The following is a 26,658-nucleotide window of genomic DNA, read 5'->3' as shown; positions in this document are numbered from 1 at the left end:
AGACCACCTGGTCTAAAACTAGCCCTCCCAACTGGCACTCCCTCTGCCTTCTTACCTTGTTTTCTTTTTCCTTGTAGCACACACCACCTTGTTTTGCTTATTACCTTTCTCCGCATTGTGCACTAAAGTTTGAGAAATACTGGTTTTCGGAATCAACTTGAAAGCCCATATGCCTGTGGGGGCCAAGCACGTCACACAAATGCACGAATGCCTTTAGGTCAAGATCACCTCCTGATCTGCCACAGGCCCCATTAACATGTTCTCACAAAATTCCTGGTCCCTGTTTTTTCAACCCTTGGCTTCAGCCTTTGTTTTCGAAACGTTAAGTTCTGACAGAATCTCCTGGAGGGCTTGTTAAAAGACAGTGTGCTGGGCTCCGCTCCCAGAATTTCTGATTCTGTAGATCTGGGATGGAGCCTCAGAATATTCACTCCTAACATGTTCCTAAGCGTACTGGTTTCCTGTGACTGCTTTCAAAAATGGCCACAAACTTGGTGGCTTAAAACAACAGAAATTTCTTCTCACAGAGTTCTGGAGGTCAGAAACCCAAAATCAGTATCACTGGGTCCAAATCAAGATGTCAGCAAGGATATAATCTGGAGGCTTTCAGTGATGATCCTCTGTTGCCTCCTCAGCTTCTGGTGTTCCTTGGCTTGTGGCTGAATCATTCCAGTCTTCAAATCTTATGTGCACTCATGTGCATGTGTGTGCATGTGTGTGTCTGAAATCTCATTCTGCCTCCTTATAAGGATATATTAATGGCATTTAAGGCCCACCCAGGTAATCCCTCCATCTCAAAATCCTTAATCAGATCTGAAAAGCCACCTTCTCCAAATAAGGTAACATTTACAGGTTCCAGGGATTAGGAACTGGTCTCTTTGGGGGTCATCACTTGTCTGCTATACCAGGTAATGGGGTACTGCTGGTCCAGGGACCACACATCGAGAAACACTGCCTTAAACCCATGGGCTCGGTAACAGCACGGCTTGGGAGTCACACAGCCTGACTTTGACTTAGTTATGACACCACCAGTTTCTAGCTGGCCCTCTTGAGCAAGTGACTGCCTCTTCCAACCTATTCAACTCTGTGTCCCTACCTGGTCAAGGCATGAGGGTTAGAAACTAGCAGAGGATCTGACCCCTAGTGAGTCAGATGCCCCAAAATGGGGCCTACGGAGCAGACATGGCCTGCAAATGTTCTCTGTTCCTGAGTGGGTTTTTTAAAATTAGCTGTCCCCATTAAAATATTGGGAGATGTGACATACAAATTGAGCATTCCAGCTCAATTTTGATTTCTTGAGAAATCAAAAGATTCTGTAACAGGAGGTTCTTTGTTTAGGGTTATCCCCCTTCCTCCTCATGACATTGCCCATCCTGCCCCCTGGCTCCCTTACGTGCACCTCATGGAGGTTCTTTGCCGCTCAGGTTGCTTCTTCTCTTTATTCCAAGCCTATCTTTTTACCTGAGAGGCTGAAGTGGGTGAGGTGCCAGGCAGTGGGTCCTGTACTTCCTTCCTCCTCCAAGATCCCACCTGTAGGAGACCTAATTATGGCCTGGGCGCCAGCACTGAACTCAGAGCTTCCCAACTGCAAGCGTCAGGGGGAGGAGAGATTCGAAGCCGAGGTGGGGGCACGGTTGACCCCACTGAGGTGGCATTCGTAAGTCTCTGTGTGGGTGCACACACGCACACACACCTACCCTTACTGCTAGGCATCTCTGAATTTCCTGGGGAGAGAGTCCCAGGCTCTTATCAAGAGCATCTCTGGCCCCCAACTGCTTCTGGAAGTCTGGGGTTTGGTTGGCTTGAAGGCATGCAATGGGGGCAACACCGAAGTGACCCCATTCCTGGGATGCTGGCTTTCCTTTTTTATATGAGAACTATAACAGAAAAAAGAAAAACCCTACACAAGGAAACCCACAACTGCAACAGTATTATAGGAATGGCTGAGGAAAACCTGTGACCTGATGAGAAGAAAAGTATAAAACCCTCATCAATATATGAGTTTGAATACATGAAAGGACATGAAACAATGTTAATTCTTTCTGATTTATTTATAAGTTTACTAGTCACCAAAAGGCTGTTTTTAATTGATAAACATAAGTGTTCATCTGGAAGAATAACAATTATATATTTTTCATATAAAATACATATAAATACACTTTAAGGCACAGTAATAGAAAACTCAACTGTAAGGCTATAAAGAAGAGTACATATCTAAGATACAATAGGGCAAGAAGCAAATGAAACAAAGTGGATGGTCCAGATACTAGATTCCGCACTATACAACAATATTACTATGAATCATTTACTGATAACTGATGTTGAGGCAATTTACAACGCGTAATTTTGATCTTCTCTTCATGCAGTATACCAAAGGGAATTCAAGAGTAGTTAAAGGAGACTTAAAGTGAGGGGTGCCTGGGTGGCTCAGTCGGTTAAGTGGGCAACTCTTAATTTTGGCTCAGGTCATGATCTCAGTTCATGAGTTCGAGCGCCACACTGGGCTCTGCGCTGACAGCATGGAGCCTGCTTGGGATTCTCTCTCTTTCACTCTCTGCTTCTCCCCTGCTCGAATAAACTTTCTCTCTCAAAATAAGTAAATAAACATTGAAATAAAATAAAATTATGAGGGGTGCCCAGGTGGCTCAGTTGCTTGAGTGTCTGACGTAAGCTCAGGTCATGATCTGGTCTGTGGGTTCAAGTCCCACGTTGGGCTCTGTGCTGACAGCTCAGAGCCTGGGGCCTTCTTTGGATTTTGTCTGTCCCTCTCTCTGCTCCTCCCCTGCTCATGCGGTCTCTTTCTCTCAAAAATAAATAAACATTAAAAAAAAACCTAAATAAATGCAATAAAAATTGGATGCCCTTTCCCCTATTAAATTAACAAAGTGAAAAATGCTGTTAATACATAATGCCAACAAGGATGTGTGGGACAAACACATTACAGGCAGCAGCGCAAACTGGTGTAATGTTTTCAAAGGAGCTTGGATGCATCAAGAACCTTTAAATGATCATAGCCCTCCTGACCCAGTGATTCCCCTTTGGCAAAACCTATCTGAAGGAAAGAATCCTAAGTTTGGGAAAACATTTCAAGCACCAAAATGCTCATTGCGGTATCATTTGCAATTATGAAAAATCAGAACTAAGTCAAACATGCAGACAACACAAGGAAGGCCCCACATAGAAAGCTCTGGTGTGGCTATTAATGAGGTGATAACAGACAAGGGGGTGAAAAAGCAGGGTGTGGGTGTAGGACTGGGTGGAAATAAGATCCACTATTGCATGCATGGAGTGAGCACAGCTCTATGAAAACTTTTAACACCTTACAATAGGTAATACAGTCACACGGGTAGAAACGGCAGAGGTACTGTGAAAACCAGACCTTTCCCCACTGCTCTCCAGGGGCAACCATTTTCATGAATCTAGTTATCATTTTTAAATTATAAGAAAAAGGTGTTCATGGTGCTTGGCGGGGGCTGCGCAGAGGGAGGAGAACTCTACCTTTCTAAGAAATACAAATTGTCTTTTTTTTAAATGTTTATTTATTTTTGAGAGAGAGAGCAAGCAGGGGAGAGGCAGTGAGAGAGGGACAGAGGATCCAAAGCAGGCTCTGTGCTGACAGCAGCGAGCCCAGTGCGGGGCTTCAACTCAGGAATCATGAGATATGACCTGAGCCAGAATCAGACGCTCTACCAACAGGGCCCACCCAGGTACCCCAAAATACAAATTGTCTTTAATGAGCCAAGTATTACTTTAAAATGGAAAACATTAACCCTTCAGAAGTGCACACTTCAAAAAAAGAAAAGTGAGTTCAGGCAAATCAATAAGAAAATGCATGAAGATCCAACAGCTAAGTAGGTACAGAGCCTCAAATGTTCACAAAGAAATTTAAAAAAACATACGGGGAAAAATTCGTTAGTAAGCAAAGACTCACTACTTTGGCTTATCAAATAGGCAGACTTTTTTGTTGGTGTGTTTTAAATGAGTTATCCACCAGCTACTGGGAAAGCTGTTCAAATGCTTATTTACACCAGGTGCGGCAAAGACATTCCCTTGCACATACAAACTTTGCTCAGTTGGCCTTGTCTGCCTGGAGTGAAAGATTCTCCCAGTGCAGTGGACACAGAGCATAAGTGATAAGCAGCACCTGTCAGTGACTCAGGAGGGAGGACGGTTGTCACTTATTTCCCACCCATGGACCTCCTGGCCTCCCTCTGCTACAAATGGCTTTGCCCCTCCAGACACAAATTCATCAGGATCTTTCCCCAGAGCCACAGAAATGTTCGTCACATCTCATCTAGTAATATCACTTCTTTGAAATCTAAGAAAACTATAAATACAATGCTTTATGTTCTCTGAATCAAACCTTTATATAATTAGCCATTTTTTTAAAATGTGATTATGAAATGAGAACTTCAGATTTGCAACATGTTCTGAGAAACCTTCACCCAAAGATAAACTTCTTTGTATAGAGAATCGTTTTACTAAACGATAAAATGTGTTTCAATGTTTAAATCTGGTTTACGATTCTGTAGTTTGCTGTCACTAAGAAAACCTTAAAAAGTAAGTGAAAACTACATGAAAACAAAGCATTATGTAACAGCAGCTACTGGTAGCTGAGTATCTACTATTCACCAGACACCATTGGGCTCTTTTACACAGATGAGCCCCAGGCCTTTGGACAGTTCCAGGGGGGAGCCCTGTTACCCCATTTCCTAAGGAAACAAGTTTTAATCAGTCAGCTTCCTAGAAGGGGCAAGATTTGGTGTGGGTCAGCCTGGCTCCAAAGCCCACACTCTCTCCTCTGCCAAGAGCTCTTCTACCTGTGAACAGGACTACATTACTGGGCTTGTACTTGTTGAGATTCTGGGACTCAGGAAATTGATTAGCCTTGTTTTCCAACATTTTCTTTAATATGCTTCATATTATTTGTTTCATGAGGAAAGTAAACCTAATAAAACTATGTTAAGGGGCACCTGGCTGGCATAGTTGGAGGAGCATATGATTCTTGATCTCGGGTTGTGAGTTAGAGCCAAATATTGGGTGTAGAGATAACTTAAATAAATAACTTAAAAAAAAAAAACAACTATGTCAAGAGGTGCCTGGGTGGCTCAGTCGGTTGTGTCCGGCTTTTGATTTCAGCTCAGGTCATGATCTCATGGTTCGTGGGATCAAGCCCACTCAGGCTCTGCAGAGACAGCATGGAGCCTGCCTGGAATTCTCTCTGCCCCTCCCCTGGTCAAGCTACTTTGCCTGTGACTCTTTCCAGCTCTGACCTCACTCCTATTATTAGATGGGTTCATAGTGAAAATTCTTCAAGGAGAAAAGGGGTGTGGAAGAGAGTAGTTCCCTAGAGATAAAAATCACAACTTTCAGACCTTGCTGGGATGAGGCCAGGAATGTTTCTAAAACCTTCAAGATACACATACCTTTTGGCCCAAAAATTCCTCTGCTGGGAACTCCCTCTTAGGAAATATGACTATATGCAAAGACAATAGAGCAGACTGATAAGGGATATGCTAAGGTCCAAGAGATAGCAGGGAAGTGTAACTATAGCAGTAATGTGCACACAGAGACAGATTACAAGCAACCCCAGTTTACAACCTTAGAAGGCTAGTGAAGTAAATCAGGATACATCTACGTAACCAAGTACGAGGCAGTCCTAAAAAACAAAAGTTAGGAGCATACTTATGGGTATGGGAAGATGTTCATGGTATATTAGAATAAAGATTACAACTTCAAAACAGTGCTGATATGATTCTACTTCATAAAAATATTTTAATGTAAAAATCTATATAGATCTATGCATAGGAAAAAATATCTGGACAATTTTCTATCCCTTTTAGCAGCAAGTAAATCTGGGAGAGAGAGATACAGGTATTCAAAGAAAAACATGTTATTTTATAATCTTCAAGGAATAAGGGCGCCTGGGTGGCTCAGTCAGTTAAGCGTCTGATTTCAGCTCAGGTCATGATCTCACAGTCTGTGAGTTCGAGCCCTGCATCGGGCTCTGTGCTGACAGCTCAGAGCCTGGAGCCTGCTTCAGATTCTGTGTCTCCCTCTCTCTCTGTCCCCCCCCCCCCCCCCCCGCTTATGCTCTGTATCTCTGTCTCAAAAATAAATAAAAACATTAAAAAATTTTTATAATCTTCAAGGAATATGCATTATGTGCATAATCACAAAAAATGCTTAAAACATGAGTGTTTCAAAATTTAAAAAATTAGCCCAAATAAAAGAGCAGTGCCCTGTCAGATGTCAGGAACTGCATGGGAAAAGCAGGGAAGCAGGAAAGCATTATCCTCGGAAGCCCACAAGGACAGCAGCAAGCTGAAAGCCAAAATAACAGGCTGAGATACGCACCATCTCAGTGAGCTCGAGTTTGTAAAATATGGAAGCTGTGGCTTGTACATATTCTGTGTGTTCCAAATAGTTCAGGGGTGACAGGCAGGGTGAGCGATGCCATGCTGTCACCGCTGCCAGTGTGGGTACGAAAAAAGCATCAGAACAGACTTAGTCAAGTTGTGCTCCCTGACTTTCTCTAGTGAAGGCTCCTCAAGAAGCATGAAGCCCTGGCCCAGGGTTCTCAACAAATGGCCCACTCTGAGACCCCTCAAGAGTCTCCACTGCCTCTTAATTCAAGGGTCTAAAGACTAGGCTGCAGTGATGAAGGAGGAATGCAGAGAAAATCTAGAAGAGGTAATGAAGAAGGAACTAAACAGCTGGCCTCTGTATAACCCAGAGGTGGTGAACGCTTTGAAACCTCACTGTGACTGGTGCAGTGGCCTGGAGAATGACTTGAAAAGGCTAGGCCTCTGGGAAAAGCCAACACCGTGTGCCTCCTGACAGAATATAATACAGCGTACAAACCACCCCCCACCATGATGTATTCTAGCCAAAGAAGTTGAAGATGAATCTAAGTCTCGGATACTTAGAGCTAACTTAGAGAGGAAGGAGCTTAAGGAAACCATGGGAAGCAGACACATTCAGAAGGGGGGATATCCCACAGGATAACAGGCAGTTTCTTCCAGTATTATTTGCATAATCACACAAAGCTTTAACAGAAAAACAGTGCTAGAATGATGGCCCCTGGGGCTGGGGAAAGGGAGAAATGGGGAGTTACTGCTTAATGGGCATAGAGTTTTAGTTTTGCAAGATGATAAAGTCCTGGGGATCTGTTGAACATAATGTGACCGTAATTAACACTACTGAACTGCACACTTAAAAAATGTTTGAGATGGCAGTATCCAACTCTTGATCTCAGGGCTGTTAGTTCAAGCCCCACACTGGAGCTGTAGAGATTACTTTAAAAAAAATTTTTTTTAATGTTTATCTATTTTTCAGAGAGAGACAGAATGCAAGCAGGGGAAGGGCAGAAAAAGAGGGAGACACAGAATTGGAAGCAGGCTCCAGGCCCTAAGCTGTCAGCACAGAGCCCGACACAGGGCTTGAACTCGCAGACTGTGAGATCATGACATGAGCAAAAATCAGACGCTCAACCAAGTGAACCACCCAGGTGCTCCTATAGAGATTACTTTTAAAAAAATTTACTACAATTTAAAATAAAAATGTTTTAAAATAAAAGTGCTTCCAAATTAAAAATTAAACCAGGTGTGCCTGGGTGGCTCAAGTCAGTTAAGCATCACAATTTGTGAGTTTGAACCCCACATCAGGCTCCATGCTGACGGTGCAAAGTCTGCTTGGGATTCTCTTTCTTTCCTTCTCTCTCTGCCCCTTCCATGCTTGCTCTCTCTCTGTCTCAAAAATAAATAAGTAAACTTAAATTAAAATTAAAATTAAACCAGAATATAACAGTAGTACCAAAGCTATCAGATATATTAGGAATTGGGTGGGGAGGGGAGGAAGGTATATCTCTATCCCAAGGATCACATAAAGCATTAAAACATAAGAGGAGGGGTGCCTGGGTGGCTCAGCCAGTTGGGCATCCAGCTCTTGATCTTGGCTCAGGTCAAGATCTCACGGGTTCATGAGTTCAAGCTCTGCATTGGGCTACGCAATGTCAGTGCGGAGCCTGCTTGGGATTCTGTCTCCCTCCCCTGCCCATGTGCTCTCTCCCTCTCTCAGAATAAATAAATTTTTAAAAATAATAATAATATAAATTTTTTTAACTTAAAAAAAATAAACTTAAGCAAAATTAAAAAGAGGAGACTGCTGTAGATTAAGACTCGAGATCAGACAACCAAATGCAATTTGTGGACCATGTTTGGATCTGATTCAAATAGGACAACTGTAAAAAGACATCTTAGCAACAACCAGGGAAATCTGATTATGGCCTGGGTAAAACCCTTTGTTTGAGGTGACTTAATATTTTCCTTTTAAAGTAGTATATTAAAGTTTCAAAAAACAGGGATGAGACAATTGAAAGAAATGTATTAAGTGAATCACAATCCTGATATAATGCAGATTTTGCAAAAATGGTGAAGGGAGAAGTGAAATGACTGAGATTGATAAGAGCCTGAATAAACTGATAGCCTTGGGGAAAGAAGCAGATTTCACAGGACAGGAGAGAGAAGCCATCAAGAAGTTACAGCAGGGTTTACTTGGAAGTGAAGGGAGAGAGATTAAGGAGGGTATAACAAGTTAGAAGTGTTCAGAAAAGAATAGGAGCTTGTTGAAAAGGTCGAGGAGCCAACATGACAGGGTTGGAAGCTGGCCAATGCCATACAGCCAAAGCTGAAAGAATCTGAACAAATGAATACCAATAGTACTAAATTACAACCCATAAGATAAAGTAAATATCCATGAATCCATACTGCTATAAAAAAAATTACTGAGTAAATAAATAGGGAAGGCAACTCTTCCTCACAGGAGAATTCTAATTACTACGTGTAGAAGGAAGGAGAGAAATAAAAATTCACCATTGCTATTGCAGTGACAGTAGAGTAATAATGCACAGAGTAACAATGGCTGTAGGCAAGATCCGCTTGCTAGATGCTAAACTTTAGTGACTTAAAGTTTGAGGAGAAGCTGGATACAGATGGCCCCGGACTTATGATGGCTCAACTTATGACTGTCTGATTTTACAATGGTGCAAAAGCAACATGCATTCGCTTGAAACCATACTTCAGATTTTGAATTTGGATCTTTTCCCAGGCAATCGTATGTGGTACAATACTCACTTATGATACTGTGCAGTGACAGCAAGCCCCAGCTCCCTGTCAGCCTCGCAACCAGAGTAAACCACCAGCACACAAACATTATGTACCCATGCAGTCATTCCGGTTTTCACTTTCAGTACGGTATTCAGTAAACAACATGAGATATTCAACACTTAATCATAAAATAGGCTTCAGATTAGATAATTTTGCCCAGCTGTAGGTTAACATAAGTTTTCTGAGCACATTTAAGGTGGGCTATGCTAAGCTATGATGTTCAGTAGATTAGGCACATTAAATTAATTTTTGGCTTACGATATTTTCAATGTATGCCAGGTTTTATCAGGAGAAAATCTCATTGTAAGTCAAGGAAGATCTGTGCTTGCATGGTCTCAAAGTTTCTCCAGCGAGAAATTTATTAACTACAAAGGGAAATCAATAGCAACTTTACAATAGAAAAACCCAGCGCATGCCATTTTAAATCAAGGCATCAAGGCTAATTACCATCACCATGACGAACAAGATGCATCGACATCGTTTCCCCTTATGGTAGTGGTGACAAGATCATTAATCAGTTTATGGTGTGTTGAAGAGGGGACTGTGATTAGAAAATAGGGCCAGCCCATGAGGTCTGTTTCATCAAGAACTTTGGAAATGAAGAAGGGGGGGTGTGCAGCTAACGCTCATTTGGCTCATCAAGTTCTGATGAGTCCTGTTTGTTTTTAATTTCATGACCTTGGAGCCGCCTATTGTAAACCAGCCTCAAAATGGCTGGAAGAGAAAAAGCTGGGCAGCGAGTAACAACAGCAACAACCCCCCCTCCAGGCAAGGAGTCAGGTTCTGGGACTCCAGGTCCAGCTGGTTACCATGTGTCTTTGTATTTGACCAGCAGGCAAGGCAGTGATGGAGAGCCTTTATCATTATAGCAATATGGTATTAAAGAGATTTTTAGTGCAATTCAGGGCTCATACCTTTAAAAGGAAGTGTGTTCTGCATTGCATTAGGATTTTAGGTGAAGTTGGCATGCTACCAGTGCCAGAGCCCAAGAAAGCTCTCAAACAAGATTTGTTTAAAGGGGGAAGAAGGGAAATAAGAAAGCACAACCCCTTAGACAACTATAGGAAACTACCAAAAAACTCTACTTGATGAGTAATGGTTTTATGATCTATAAGAAGAATTACAAGGAAGTGTTTAGCAAAAATATACTTTCACAAGTTAGCGTCTCAAAAAGTCATCATCTAATCCTAAATCCTGAGAGAAATGGCTATCAAAACTTCACCCTAAGAAAGCTTTCTGAACCTCTAATACTGTGAGTGTCTTCCTCTGATTTCACTTGAAACAGTGCCGGGACTGCTCAAGAGGAAGGTGGCTGAACTCGGTATCCTACTGTACCTGTTCTTCTGAGAGAATATGGCAGGAATAAAGAAAGCCTGGGTTGAACATCAAAATATGAAATAAATGTCTCATGAAATCTCAAAAAAAACCCCACAGAACCTGGGTTTAGTTCCTACTTCATCCCTTACAACCTAGGTCACAACTGACAACTTGGGACTTTCAAGTTTCCTTTACCTATAAAAACACAACAGATGTGCTCACTAGGTACACTGCAGCATTCCTTAAAAGATCAAATAAAATAATATACATGGCAATGTTTTGTAAATTATGATGTACTGTGTAAATACCAATTACATCAGCTTTGTGGCTGAATCACTATAAGCACAGCTTGAAAATCTTTTTTAACCATGCTCTGGGTTGACGCATCCCACGTGGTAAAGTTACTGTATGTAAACACTTCTAGAAAAACTTGGGAATAGATTGCCTGCCTGGAGCCCAACTGCCAGTCACAAATTTTTTGTCACGGTGTCAAAATGAAGGTTTTTCCAATAAGATGAAAACAGAGAGGGAGGCAAACCATAAGAGACTCTTAAATACACAGAACAACCTGAGGGTTGCTGGCGGGGTGTTGGGTGAGGGGATGGGCTAAATGGGTGATGAGCATTAAGGAGGGCACTTGTTGAGATGAGCACTGGGTGTTATATGTAAGTGACGAATCACTATATTCTATTCCTGAAAACCAGACTACACTATATGTTAACTAACTTGGATTTAAATTTTTTTTAAAACGAAGTTTTTCCATTCCACGAATACCACCAAAGAAAGGCAAAATCTGTTAGCCTCTTTCCTATGCAACAAAGATATTCTTTGTAAGGATTTTCATCTGTGTGACTATTGACACATGTACTGAATCTTCTTTTGCAGAAAGACTTGTATACCCTTGCAACTATTCGCCATTTTAAAAATCACATCATGATGAAATTGTGAGGGATGGCAGAAGGCCTTCTCACATTCAGAGGGTCTCTCTCCAGAATGAAGCCAACGATGTTGAGAATGTTCTCTGACTAGAGGTTTTCAGTGGGAATTGCACTCATCAGCTTTCTCTTGAGAATGGAGCTGATAATGTTGAGTGAGGTAGGAGGGTCGGCTGAAACATTTCCCGCACAGCTTACACTGGTAAGGCCTCTCTTGGGCGTGAATTCGATAGTGTTGAATGAGGTGTGAAGTCCTGCTGAAGGCTTTGCCACAGTCACAACACTGACAGGCTCTCTCTCCAACATAGTCATGTTTCCGCTGATAGCGAATGAAATACGTCTTAGTGCAGGGCAACCTAGGGGGAAGAGCTTTGGCTGCCTCGTGGGCTTTGAGATGTTGGAAAAGATGCACATCCTGGATAAAGGCTCTGCCACACTGGAAACATTCGAAGTAGTCTTCCTGACCCTGAATTCTTACACGGCGACAGGTGTTTGTGTGCCGGGTGAAAGACTTTCCACCTTTACTGCATCCACGAGACTTCTCACTGGAATGAGTCCTCTGACGTCTGGTGAGGTGTGGCATGAGGTTGAAGGCTTCTCCACATCGTTTACATTCAAAGGGTTTCTTCCCAGCATGCAACTGCTCATGTCTCTCACGAGCTCTTTGGGTGATAAAAGTTCTTTCGCAAAATCCACATCTGTTGTCTCTGTTCTCTTGGAGCAAAGGCTCATCAACCACTGGCTGGGGGCTGGTGACAATTCCAGGAGTAGCACATTGCTGGGGGTCCTTTCCTGGAGGACCTTCTGACTGTTTAGTGAGATCTGAGCTTCTTTCAAAACCATCACTGTCACGGCCTCTTTCCTGAGCAGGGGTCTCGGGCTCACTCATCTTTATAGAACTTGAAAGTTTCTCCTGGTCGACCTGGTACAAGTCTGTTGGACCATCAGGAGAAGACTCTCCTTCGTGGACACTGAAGAAGTTACCTACCTGTAAATCCTCCATTCCCACCCCCAAGGATGGCTTTTCCACAGGCAGGCTTTGCTCTGGAGTTAGATCTTTGGTTTTAGGTCTTTTTTCCCCATCTAAAAGAAATGTAAAATTTCCTCTATTCTTTCCTCACAGAGACACATTGTAGAAACCGAAGAAAGGGAACAAAAAGAACTGGTCTCTCGCAGATTGACAGGGATTTAAATGTTTTGCTAAAAGTTTGGATTTTCTTCTGAGAGTAGTAGTAGTCAAAACTTTATGCTTTATACAAAGGCAACCCCCTGGGTGGGAAAGAAACTGAAGCCAAGGAAATCAAAGGTGGCATCCTGGCAGACATCACGGTGTGTGAGCAGAGGACAGATGAGATAGCAGAGCCAGACTACGATCAGGCACGCATCAGGATGGGGGTAACCAGACCCATCACAGTGGATTAGATGTTTCGGGAAATGGTCTTTGAGGAGATGACTCAAACGTGGAGGACCGAGATAGCTGTTCTGCCAGCTCTCCTCACAGAGTCCCCCAAACCTGTCCTCTACAATCCCAGCACCGGCCTCCACGAGCTTTAGCCTGCAAGAGCAGACTCCCAACTGGTTTCTCTGCTGCTCTTCCTAAAGCCCATTTTCCACAGAATCACCAGAGCGATCTTTCTAGAACAGTGGTGCCCAGTGGAATGCCCTGAAATGAGGTAAATCATCTATATTTTTGCCGTCTGATATGTAGCCACTAGCCACACATTGGTAATGAACACTTGAAATGCGGCTGGTGTGAGTGAATTTAAATTTATGTACTTTTAATTGGTGTAAATTCAACTACATGTGTCTAGTGGCCACTACATCAGACAACACAATTCTATGGTGTCAATAATAACACCTCATTCCATGCCTCAAAACCTCTGTCTCCTCAACCTCATCTTCTGTCCCCTCCACCTTACTCAGACCATATTGCTTTTCTTCCTGTTTCTGGAACACCCAAGCTTATTCCAACCTTGGGGCCTCTGAATTTGCTATTCCCCCTACCTGTAACATTCTCCCTCAAGATTTCTATGTGGCTCCCCCTCCGTCTCGTTCAAATATTCCTCAGTGAGTTCTTTCCTAACGGTCCTGGCTTCAGCAGGCTCCCATTTGTCACTGTCTGCTTTACACTCAGACTCTATTATTTGCCTGGGTATCAACCATCACCCCCATTAGAAGGCAAGCTCCATGGGGGAAGGGATTTGTTACTGTATCCACAGAACCTAGGACAGGGCTGGCCCACCACAGAGGCTCAGTAAATATGTGTGGAATGACCGAGTGAGTCAAAGAGTGAATGAACAGACTAAAGAAGACACTGAAGGCAACAGAGGCAGGTAGAAGAGTCCCCACGGTAGATCCTTGAATTTTATTGGGACATTCACTTCTCTGCCCATACAGGACAAGGCAGGGAGGGCTGCACTGATCAGCACTAGACTGGGCACAGCTACTGGTTCAGGGGTGGGACAGGACCCAAATGGAACACTGAAGCTTCCTCACTCATGACAATGCTTCTTGGACTCACCTGCTTTCTCTTTCTCTTTCTTTCTCTGTCTCTCTCTGTCTGTCTCTCTCTTTCTCTCTCTCCTTGCATGGAAAGAAGAAAGAAGATCTAGGATTTGTTGGCAGAGTGACAAGAGGAAATGAAAGTAGGCCTTTGATAACATCACTGAGCCCCCATTTCCAATGATCCCTGAGGTCCACATGAGCGGTACTGTAAGCTAATAATCCCCCCTCCAGCTTATACAGTGTTGGTGTGGTTTTCTATTGAGAGGCACTGAAGGACAACGACGATCCTGGCTGACACAGTGACCCAACTCAGAGAAGGAAAGGATTTCATAAAGATGGCAAATGTTATCATATTGTAGCCACAGAGTTGGAAAAGGTAAAGTCTAGAAGGTTCTTGTCCTGAAGTCATAACGATGTTGGTAGAACACAGTGTGAGAGAGGGAGAGGGAAAGACAGAGAGTGTGTGTGTGTGTTGGCAAAGTTGGGGGGATGGAAACGAGATTGTGGGGGTAAAGGAGGGAAGGGGAGGGGAGCCTCTGCGTGTCAAATCTGAAGACCTGGCATGAGGGAACATAGGAAGCAAGTGGAAGGAAGAGTAGTGTCATGCCAAGGTTTTCTCTTGTCTGAGTTAAAAAGGAAAGACCTGGGACTTCTAGCTGCAGAGGCAAGGGCGTGAAAAAGTGCAGGGGTTGGAACACTAGAGAAAAGGTAAACGGCGTCCCTAGAACCAGGCAGGAGAAGAGCTCAGTCAGCAAGAAGAGAAGACAAAAGGAGGTACTAAGTGCCCACAGGGGGTGAAGCCTCGAGAGCCCTGAGTCAAGCGCGCCTACCGGCCCCCTCCCTGGCCTGAGCGGACCCTGAGGAATGCCCTCTGACCACAGCTCCCAGCCCCCGCCTGTCTTCCCACGATTCCGGTTTCCATGGGCTCTCTGCTCTCTACTCACCGTGATGCATCTCTGTATCCCTGTCTTCCTCCATCACATGTGACTCCTCCTCTTCCAGCTGTGAGATAATGTCGGGTTTAGAGAACTGGTACCCTGTTGAAGAAGGAGACTCATAACTGGGGGATTCTTCCCTGACCCACAGCAACTCCCAGCCTAGGCTCTAAAGACTCTGCGATAATAAGGAAGATGCAAATGCACAAGAAAGAAAAATGAAGCCCATTTCTAAAGATTGATCAGGGCCCAAGGGACAGGTGGCATTGTCTGGAGCATTTTTGGTTGTCACAAGTTCAGAGAGGAAGGAAGGCTATTGATATCTAGTACAGGGGCCAGGGAGGCCACTAAACATCTTAAATGCCCAGGACATTCCTCCACAGCAAGCAACGATCTGGCCCACATGTCAGCTGTGCCACGGCTAAAACACTCTGCTTTAGAATAAAACCTGAGGACAGTGTGCTGGGCCCTCTACTTCAGTCTGGGGGATCTGATGTCATAGCTGCTCAAAAAGTAAACGAAATGTGGTTCTCCTCCTCCTGTGATACCTTCATTCCCTTGGTCGTGAAATGCTCCTTTTCCCCTACTTCTGTATTTCCCAAACTTAAGTCATTTGCATACCACCTGCCATGGTCTGGATGTTCCTGTCCCTGTAAAATTCATATATGGAAATCCTAATGCCCAGTGTGGTGGTGATAGGAGGTGGGCCTTTGCGGGGTACTTCAGTCATGAGGGTGGAATCCCCATGGATGGGATTAGTAACCCTATAAAGAGAGGCTTCAGAGAGATTCCCTAGCCCTTTCCACCAAGTGAGGAGACATCAAGAAGCCTGTGACCTAGAAGAGAGCCCTCACCTGACTGTGCTGGCCCCCCGATCTTGAACTTCCAGACTCCAGGACTGTGAGAAATAAAGATCTGTCGTTCAGAAGCCAGCCATTCTGTGGTGTTCTATTACAGCAGACCAAACGAACGAAGACACCACCTCGTTATTTCCTTGCTTACTGTCTGTCTCACTGCACTGGCATTAATAACATCCACAAGAACAGGAATCCTCATCCATTACCTATACCGCAACCTGGCACGCTGACAAATTTATTACTGACCCTCCCATTTCAGCCCTATCTGTGTGCCATTTATAGTAGTGTTTAGTGTTTAATACTTTTCTTTCTTTTTAAAAAATGTTTATTTATTTACTTATTTTGAGAGAAAGAGAGCATGTGTGCACAAGTGCACAGGGGGAGGCGTAGAGAAAGGAGAGAGAATCCCAGGCAGCACACAGCCTGATGTGGCACTCGATCTCATGATCTGTGAGATCATGACCTGAGCCGAAATCGAGTCGGACACTTAACTGATGGAGCCACCCAGATGCCCCTTAATGCTTCTCTTTAGATCACCTCTTTTTTTTAACTTAAATACACTTAATTTAAATGGAAGCTTTATATCAACGTTAAAAACAGAAACCACTGTTATTTGCAAAAAAACAAAACAAAAACAAAAACAAAAACAAAAACAAAAACCCTTAAGGTAGTAGAGCAATAGCTCCACCAGAAATGAAGGTTACTGAGTGCTGCCGGTCTAAGGCTTAAGGCCTCAGGTCTGCTCTCTCTTTACTCAGATGGGAGACCAACAAGATTTACTACCCAAAATACCCTTGGGTCTAACCCACCATACCCACCCCACACTTAGGAAGACAACATCCTGGGTGATATGTAAGATCTCAACTAACCCCAAACCTTCAGTGACGCAAGAGGTCAAAGCACCACAAGACAGAAATGCCTCTGGGTCACCTCATGAGGGCTGAAGAGGTAAAACTGATTTATTCCCTCTATCTTAAGTCACAAATATGGTAACTGAGAGAAGAGTTACATTGGAAAAGGCACTCTTTTTTGCCTTCTTTGTGACCAATAAAAGTCATGGTTCACATTACACACTCTTGTGCCAGGTTTGAGGTAAGGCACCCCCAACCCCTGCCCCACCCCCCAGGTCTCTGACTTCACAAGGACCAGAGCACCAGCTTGGAATGCTGGTGGAATTCCAACAGTGGAATGCTGTTTGGTTTTGATTGTGTGTTTCAGGAGACCTCAGGGCCTCCCAAAAAGCCACTAAAATGAGGATCCTGGCACTGGCAACAAAAACATGTATCCTGTCAGGAAAGGCAAACCACCTTGCCTCTGGATGTGAAGAGAGACTGGGAATCTCTGACTCTAAAAGTTTAAGTCCAGCAGAAGCCTTTGGAGCTCCTGAAAGTTTCATTGATTCCTTCGCGCATTCAAAAAACATCACCACGTGGGTCGCCTGGGTGGCTCAGTCAAAGTGTCTGACTTCAGCTCAGGTCATGATCTCACAGTTCATGGGTTCGAGCCCCGCGTCAGGCTCTGTGCTGACAGCTCAGAGCCTGGAGTCTGCTTCAGATTCTGTGCCTCCCTCTCTCTCTGTGCCCCTCCCTGGCTCATGCTCTATCTCTCTCTGTCTCTCGAAAATAAATAAACATTAAAAAAATTTTTTTAAAAATCACCATGAGCCTTCTACTGCACCAAGACCTGATGAAGCAAACCCCTGTCTGGCAGTACAACCATTTAATTTCAGGGAACAGATCCTGGGGCTGAACCGCTTAGGGTCACACCCCAGTCAGCCACTTAATAGCTGTGTGGTTTTAGACAAGTAATTTAACTTTCCCAAGACAGTTTCCTCATATGTAAAGTGGCAGTAATAATAAAAATAACAAGGGGCGCCTGGGTGGCGCAGTCGGTTAAGCATCCGACTTCAGCCAGGTCACGATCTCGCGGTCCGTGAGTTCGAGCCCCGCGTCGGGCTCTGGGCTGATGGCTCGGAGCCTGGAGCCTGTTTCCGATTCTGTGTCTCCCTCTCTCTCTGCCCCTACCCCGTTCATGCTCTGTCTCTCTCTGTCCCAAAAAAATAAATAAACGTTGAAAAAAAAATTTAAAAAAAAAATAATAAAAATAACAAGAAATATATCTCCCCCTCACGGAACTAATATGAGGAATAAAGGAGTTAGGACAGGTGCAGTGCTTAGACTAGTGCCTGATAACACATATTAAGTACTCAATGTTACCTCTATGATGAGTAACTGAATTTGATATTACAATACTGTCTCTGGTCTGGGTTGAGATTCAGACGTGGTGAATCACCGTTACAGACATTCCTGACGTGAGGAGAGGAAAGAGGTGAGAACCACTGCCTTATCAGACAGAAACCAAGTTCCATGGAGAAGACGGCCTTACCTAAGGAGACCAGGTTCCTGTAATTCTCCAGCATCACCTCCCGGTAGAGATTCCTCTGAGCAGCACTAAGGTAGGTCAGTTCCTCCAGGCTGAAGTCCACAGCCACATCCTGGAAAGTCACCAACTCCTAAAATACCAGAAACAATTCTAAATGATCAACATCCAGAGATTATCCTAAGGGGGGAGAGAAGTCTGATGAGAGAGGACTGAACATAAAGCATTCAGACCGGCAGAAAGCTTCTAACCCAAGTGTTGTAATCCAGAGGGTGTAGGGACTTAGTAAGGTACCCTTCTGTCCTGAAGTACAAGGAAAGAGGGAAAATTTCTAAGACAGTTCCTGCTGCTAACTACTACAAGTTTGGATTGGAGGAAGAAGATCCTTTTAAGCCACCTAATAAACAAATAATGAATATGAGTAACTGGAAGCTGAGCAGTATACCTCAGCCTCAGGAATCAGAGACTTAAGTTTAAGTCCTGGCTCTGGTTCTTATCATCTTTGTGAGTGTGGGTACTGAAGCCTCTGTGACTCATCTGTAAAACCCAAGGAGCTCATAGATATTCAATCATATTAACAGAGAAATGCAAATAAAAACAACAAAGTACCATTTATATCCATGCAACTGACAAAACTTAGTAAGTCTGACAATACCAAATGTTATCTAGTATGTGGACCCATGGGACCTCTTGCTAGATGCTAAAGGAAATGTAAATTGGTAAACTACTCTGGACCCAGAAATTCTATTCCTAGGTATATTTGTTCATGTGTATTTGGAGACAGATATTCTTAATAGTGCTGTTTGTAACATCCAAAACCTGGAAACAACCCATATATCCGTTTAGAGTAGAAGAAATGGTAGAGTCACAGAATGGAATAATATTCCAGCAATGCAAACCAGTTAACCACAGTTACACACAACCATCTTGATAACCTAAGGTTAAAAAGTGCATACTAGAAGACTACATGAGAATATGATACACACTTTATTAATACACATCTCTTGTGTTTTCAGGAAAACATTATGCAGATCAATGAACAACTGATTTAAACTAGAAGTCATGTACTGGCTGCCCAGCAACTACAGAGGGGTTTATCTGGCTTTTATTATGATTTTTTATTATTTTAAATATTTAAAATTCATATTAACTGCCAACACCAAAAAAATTGTAGATTTAATATTATTAACTGGAGTTTTAAAACCGAAGTCGGAAGACCAGAGACCTGAGCCCACATTCTCACATGGCACCACCCACTGAAGCTGAGCACAGCTGCTCCTTAGATGGACACTGTAGGGACAGAGGGCCACTCACAGGAGCAGATCTTCTAGAGCAGTGTTTCTCAAACTTTTTTTCCTTGTCTCTCCCCTCAAGGAATCTTTTTAGACTATTTCTTCCTAATCGCCAACCCCCATGAGGCTTTTTTCTGGTTCTAAAGGAAACGCAGTGTATTGATTTTATTAATTTCATTATTTATGAATTCATAAATTCATTAATTACATTAATTATCATTTAGGTTTCAAAATATGATTTAACATGAACATTAAGGAGAGTATTTTTGAAAAAAATAAAACCTCTCAACAGTACTATGTCCCTATATTAGCTGCCATTTGTTTCAAATATAAAGGAGCATAACAGTGCAAACCACATGAGGGTTGTTTTGAATAAGCCAACACTGGGCATAAACTGGAATACTAAGAAAACAAACAAACAAAACAATTAATGCAAGAAATAGAAAAAGAGGGAAAATGTCAAATGTATCTGGGATGGTGATTAAGAACAACAGAGAAAAATAAAGCAGAGAAGAATATAGTCAGGAACAAATTTTAAACAGGGCAGCCAGGGAAAGGCTCACTTAGGTGATACTTATATAAAGACTTACAGAAAGTGAGAATGTGGTTTAACTGGAAAGGGAAGGTCTGGAAATCAGGAAGGTGAGATCCCCATTTGGAGAACGAAGTCAGAAGAAAGACTGACTCACCTGGGGTCCAGCAGATAAGGGGTTTTCAGACATCTCTGTGTCCTTCTTTTGTTTTTTGGTGTTCCTCTTTTCGGCAAGGACAAAGTCCTGAGCAAGGAAACCTTGAAGGGAGAAAGGAATGACCACGGAACTGAGTTCAGTCTGGCAGCACCCACAGACACAGAGAGTGGCTTGCCACCCCACATCAACCCCGCCCCTGCCATGGAAGACAGCAGAAGTCCTGGACTTCCTGTAAGAGAAAAACCAGAGAAATCTTTCCTCCTCTCAATATAGCAAATTCCAAAAAAGAGCTCTGGGCGTTTCCCAGCTCTAAATCCTTCAATGACTCCCCACTGCCTTCCACATAAAGTGCAAGTTCCCTGTTTACCAGTGGTTCCCAGCCTCACTGTTCAGTTTCTCAATTGTAAGATGAAAATAATAATACCTATGCTCGGAAGGGATCTTATAAGGATTAAGCATTACATGTACAACACACACACAAAGCATGTTAAAGTGGCAGCTCTTCAAGCTTTTCCTACATCTTTTTCATTCACTGATCTAGAAGACGGCCACCACATTCCCCACAGAAACCTGCACCTTGAAGGCCTGCCCTGCCTGTAGTCTCTTCCCAAGTGCACCTTTCATCAATCTGTTGTTTCTTCCTCATATCCTAGGGAGCTTTCTTTCCTTTTCCCTGAATTCGAGCTCCATTTGTTAATAGCTCTGGCCCTTTGGCCAACTTTTTAACTTCTGGGGCAATATCCCCTATGTCCGCCGGAGGCAGTATAACACCATGGCTGGAGTATAGATGCTGCAGCCAGCTGCGGGATAGGAATCCTGACTGCCAGGTACAATTGTGGGCAAGTTATGCAACCTCTTTGTGCCTCTGTCTCCTGTACAAAATAAGGTAATAACTATCTAAAGAGCTATTAAGAGAAGTAAATAAATTAGTTATGTATAAAACACCTAGGATGTAGTACATTGGAAGTATCCAACATGTTCACTACTACCATCTTCCAAATTCTTTCAAGGGATGAAGGTGCACAGAATTGGGTTAGTAACGATCCTTAATTCACGATATCCGTACTAAACCACGCATGACCCTACTTATTTTAAATGTATTCATTTACAAGTAATTTACAATTAATTTACATTTACATTTACAATTAATGCCTGTGAATTCACTACCCAACCCCCAATCTAGAACATTCCCAATAACTTACACCTACTCGTGTGCTTTTTCCTGTCCACAACCCAGCCTTTTCTCCAGAGGTAACTGTAGTCTTATATTCATATTTTTTGTTCCTTTGTGTGCCTCTATCTCTCCCCCTATCCATCTCTCTCTCCCCCTCTCTCTATATAATGCTCCTAAACAATACTTTGTTTTTAGTATCATTTTTGTTCAAAGGACTATGAGGAATAAATGACTTTTTTCTTTCACTATTAAACTACCCTTCTTTCACTATTAAAATCCCAATCTGGTAACTTGAGTTTCCAAGAGCCCACATTTTGGTAGAGGTTATACTTCCAGGCCTTGTTTATCTCACATTTTATACCCTCATTTTTCTGGTTGTGTGTATTGTTTTGTTTTGTGTTGGTACTAAAGTTTAGGCTGGATAATAAATGGAGCAGGGGACAACAAAGCTGGAGAGAAGGTATACTCTCAGAGAAATAGTAAATATTAAAAACTTTTTTTACATTTATTTATTTTTGATAGAGAGAGACAGAGCACAAGTGGGAGAGGGACAGAGAGAGGAGACACAGAATCTGAAGCAGGCTCCAGGCTCCCAGCTGTCAGCACAGAGCCTGAAGTGGGGCTCGAACTCATAAACCACGAGATCATGACCTCGTGGTGAGGTGAAGTCCAACACTTAACCGCCTGAGCCACCCAGGCACCCCAAGAAATAGTAAATATTAAAAGCAAAAGCCAAGCCCCAAATTTCTTCCATCTCCTATGAGGCAGATTAGACTGGATTATAAAATTCATTCACTTATTCTTTTGACAAATTTTTAAATGTATTTTGCTAGAGAGTACGCACATAAGTAGGGGAGGGGCAGAGAGAGAGCGAGGGAGAGACAGAAACCCAAGCAGGCTCCACATTAGTGCAGAGCCCAATGTGGGGCATGAACCCATGAACTGTGAGATCATGACCTGAGCTGAAGCCAGGAGTCAGACACTTAACCGACTGAGCTGCCCAGGAGCCCCTGACAAGTTTTTATTCATCTCCTTTTACATGCCATGCACACAGGGGATGTTCAATAAGTGGAAATGGCAGTTGCTTCCTTCCTCTCTCACCTTTCTCCCCACATGCTTGGATCAAGCCAGCCACCAGGGCTCCTGCCTCCTTGCTGTTCTTAGGCTGCTTTGACCTCACCCAGGTCTGCACCTCCTCCGGTAGGGTGCTCAGAAACTGTTCCAGCACCAGTCGTTCCATCATCTGCTGCTTGGTGTGGGTCTCGGGCTGCAGCCATTGCCGGCAGAGCTCCTGGATTTGGCTCACAGCTGGGTGAGGCCCAGTCACTGGAAGATACTGAAAATGCCTAAATGTTTGATGAGAAGCTTTCAGAGCCCCTGGACTTCTTATGGGGATGGTTTCTGGATTCTCTTCTTGATCATGTAGGTGGAAGAGCTGGGGATTCTTCAAGATAGCCAAAACGTCTGTCATGTGCACCATCTTTACAGCTTGGCCCTTCATAGGATGGAGATACTCTAAAAGGCAGGCTGCTACAGAACACACTGGTGTGGAAGATGGTGGGTGGAATTGTAGCGGATGAAAACAGGATACGGAAACCCAGGACCTGTAGAAATCATGTAGAGAGACTCACAAATGGCCTGCACAGTTGGGACTGGACAGTGGGGTACAGGTGATTTGAAACAAAAGGAGTTACCACATTTCACACAAATGCCTAACTACACATTTACAGAAATTTGCACATCTCCAGATATGATGTTACTTCAGTCCCCTCCCCAGGTCTACAAAATTCATGGGCACAGGCTAGAAATATCTCAGAAATGGCACTGAAGGGAAAAGAGACTTGAACCTCAAAACACAATGAACTGTATTAATTTGATCCACAGAAGAACTTCACTTCAAAAATAAATGACTGTGTATTATACGAAATAAGGAAACAGCCTTTCTAAATTTTTTTAAACATTTATTTATTATTGAGAGAATGAGAGAGACAGAGCATGAGCATGGGAGGGGCAGAGAGAGGGGGGGACACAAAATCCAAAGCAGGCTCCAGGCTCTGAGCTGTCAGCACAGAGCCCAACATGGAGCTCGAACTTACAAACCATGAGATCATGACCTGAGCCGAAGCCAGACGCTTAACCGACTGATCCACCCAGGCGCCCCAGGAATCAGCCTTATGATATGTATACCCTACAAACAACTGGATTCATTTGCAAAATATTAAATCAGTTAGAAAAAGGCAAATAAGAGCAAAAAAAGTTAAAAGATATAAGCAGGTATTGTGCAAGATAGCTAAATGGCCGAACAGACACGAAATGGGGCTCAACTGCATTAGTCATCAGAGAAACAGGAATCAAAACCACAAGGAGCTATCACAACACACCTTCCAGGATGTTCTCGTTGAAAAGAATCAGACAATAGTAAGTGTTTTACAGGAGACAATTAAACATTTCATTTTAATTCTTTGGTCAAAATCCAGTCTGGAGTAAAGTATGAAAAGTATTTTTTTTTCCTAAAAATTTTCCTGCCACTACAAATAAAAATTCGCTATCCTCCTTCTTGCTTTAAAAAAAAAAATGTTTATTTATTTATTTTGAGAGGGGCAGAGAGGGCGCGTGTGCATGCATAAGCAGGGGGGAGGGCAGGGAGAGAGAATCCCAAGCAGGCTCCCTGCTGTCCCCAAAGAGCCCAACAGGGGGCTTGAACCCAAGAACCAGGAGATCACAACCTGAGCTGAAACCAAGAATCAGATGCTTAACGAACTGAGCCACCCAGGTGCCCCTGTCCCCCTTCCTTCTTGGGATGTGTGACGTCCCACCCTGAATTGAACTTCCAGGTGTGCAGCCCAGGGAAGGACCCTAAGAAAGGATTACTAGAAATGAGTGTGGGATCACACCAGCCTAGCCTGCCTCCCTACACTAGCCAGGTTCAAGGCGAGTAGGGTGTAACAATTCTTCCTCCTGGCCCACAAAGGGAAACTATGACCTTGAAGGGTCAAGGCCTCCAGGACCCAAGTACTGAAAGAAAGTTCATGGGCCTGCCTCCTCAGAGGGCACCTTCAGCATCCCTCCATTCTTCATAAATTCTTAACTCTCCTTCCCTTAAATTTTTATATTTTGGATTTCAGCCTTATCTTATTCCTACATCCATACCATCCAAGTTCTAACCAATTACTTCATAGTTTTGGCACCTTCTATTTCTTCCCAACACTCTTTTACTCAACCTTTATGTTTTAACTCTTAATACCACTATAATCATCTGCACAGAAAGCTCTCTAATGTCAATCAATTGTTTCACAATTTATTTCAGTTCTTTTCCATGGCCATTGGTCTATTTGGGCTTTCCACTTTTTGAACCCAAGTTTGAAAACACCTTTTTCAGAAAAACCATCCATTTGCTTGAAATTGAAGTATACTAATACATGATTGCACATAGTATTCTCAGAATATTAAATCCCTTAAGTATGCAACTTTATCCTTTACTAATCAGTGATGCTGCTTTATTCCTAGGTTTTTAAATTTCTATTGTTTGTTCTTTATTGCCACTTTCTCTTTTTCACCCCAAGTACCACCTGCTAGCTCCAAGGCTATTATTTTTGTTTTCTCATGTATTTTTATTTATTTTCATTATTTTCTTACTCCTTTTTTAGAGTTTTATCATTTTTTGTTTGTTCATTTGTTTGGGGGAGTTTGGGAACCTCTTGAAAAAAATGTATAATTTATTTTCCTTCTTCTTGACTACTGAAAGCTGTTAATTTGGGTTATACATCAACATTTAGGGATGTCACCCCTCTTATTTTCATTATTTTCTAAATAATTCATAATTGCACTCCGGGAAACATGAGGGAAATCATGTTAAAAAGTAGTGACAAAAGCAGCTAAGGTGTTAAATATTTTTTAAAAAGGGGGGGGGGGCTAAAAAAAGTCCCTATTTAACATGTTAAAAATACTTAAAAAAAAAAAAAGAGTCTCTTGATTTCAGAGTGGGGAAGAGCTTTCCGAGAAGCAGGGATGAGTGTCCGGAGAGATCCCGAGTGGGCAGAGGTCTTGGTGGGAGGAGAAAGCAAGGACTGAAGGGAACGAATGGAAGAGAGGCACCGAGGCAAGAGAAAGGGAGTAAATCAAGGCAGTCAGGGAGCAGGGCAGAGCCGAAGACGGAGTGGGACAAGATAAAGAGAAGGAGCAAATGTGAGGCGGGGGAGTCACAGGCTGGGAAAAGAGGGGCATGACCAGGGCAGGGAGGAGAGACAGACAGGACTGGTGGAACTGAGGTAGAGGGGAGCACTGAGAGGGAGGAGCGTAGAGCTGAGGGAGGGGGAGAAGATGCCCTGTCTTCAGACCCGCCCTGGGTCTAAGAGCAGAGAGACATGGCCCTGATCCCGGAGAGGAAAGTCAGAGTTGGGGGCTAGGGCCTGGCATGGATCGAGGCCGGGAAGGAGTGGGGGGGGTGGGGGGTGAAAGGGGCCGGGGGCCGGGAGGGGCGTGTCTTGCGGCCTATGGGCGGGGCCTGGCCCGAGAGGGGCGTGCCCTGTTGTTTGGGGCGGAGCCTTGAGTGGGGGCGGGGTTTCAGCCAGGGGGTGGGGCCTGAGGTCGGGCATGGAAGGACCTGTGGCTGGGGCGGGCCCTGGGCTGGAGCGGCACGTCCTGGGGTCTGGTGGGGGAGGGCGCTGGGGTCCGGGCCGGGAGGGGCATGTCGAGGTCTGGAGGGGCGGGGTCTGTGAATGGGGGTGGGGCCGGCAGGCTGAGGGAGGACTTTAGCCTGAGGGCTAGGAGGGCAGTCACCAGAGGCCAGACAACTGAGGTCACAAATGCGCAGAGAGGAGAGGCCACGCCAGTGCGGCGGTGTCCCTCAGCTCCCTGGTCTCCTCAGACCCCATGTCCCACCCAGGCCCTTCCCCACGAGGGCTACTTCCCGTCACCCTACACGGAGGCTCCACTCACCCCACTTCCTCCTCCCCAGGCACAGCTGCGCTGGGCGCGGGTTCAGTCCCACTGTGGCGTCGCACCTCAGGGAGGCCTGCGCCACCAGCCCCGGGGCTTCTCACGCCCTCGGGTGCTCGCTCCTCGCCCTCGCGTCTCCTCCAATCACGTCCCCCTCCCTGTCCCGTCCCGGGCTGCCCGCGCGCCACTCACACGCAGGCCCCGACGCCCGCTCACGCTCACCTTGCCTGCCTGGAGCCTCGCCTGACTGACTGAACAGCTCGCGCTCAGATTTGGCGCCTACGCTGCGGCGCATGCGCCCTGCAGCGTCTGCGCGTGCGCTCTGTGGGGCCTGCGGAGCGATGCACCTCAAAATCCAGGCCGCTCCTCGCTCGTTCCGCTGGGGGGCGCGGGAGGACACACATGACAGAGATGGGGGAAGGGGAAGAAGGAAGTGGCACCAGAGTCGCCTGAGTACTTAAGGTGCTTTC

The 26,658-nt window shown here is 44.2% G+C and overlaps 1 protein-coding gene across 1 annotated transcript; it reads right to left on the bottom strand.

The window, feature by feature from the left end:
* Window positions 1-11,519: 11,519 nt before the first annotated feature.
* Window positions 11,520-26,438, bottom strand: ZIM2 (zinc finger imprinted 2). Its single transcript, XM_047836073.1, has 6 exons — window positions 26,411-26,438; window positions 22,352-22,854; window positions 20,077-20,177; window positions 18,102-18,228; window positions 14,869-14,961; window positions 11,520-12,502 (listed from the first exon to the last, which is right to left on the bottom strand). Exons 2-6 carry the CDS (start codon window positions 22,749-22,751, stop codon window positions 11,520-11,522), a joined length of 1,704 nt encoding a protein of 567 aa, XP_047692029.1. The 5' UTR covers window positions 22,752-22,854; window positions 26,411-26,438.
* Between the last annotated feature and the right edge of the window lie 220 nt (window positions 26,439-26,658).

This window comes from Prionailurus viverrinus, chromosome E2 (genome assembly GCF_022837055.1).
Source record: "Prionailurus viverrinus isolate Anna chromosome E2, UM_Priviv_1.0, whole genome shotgun sequence".
In the NCBI taxonomy this organism is placed as follows: Eukaryota; Metazoa; Chordata; class Mammalia; order Carnivora; family Felidae; genus Prionailurus; species Prionailurus viverrinus.
This window is presented reverse-complemented; position numbering and strand designations above follow the sequence as displayed.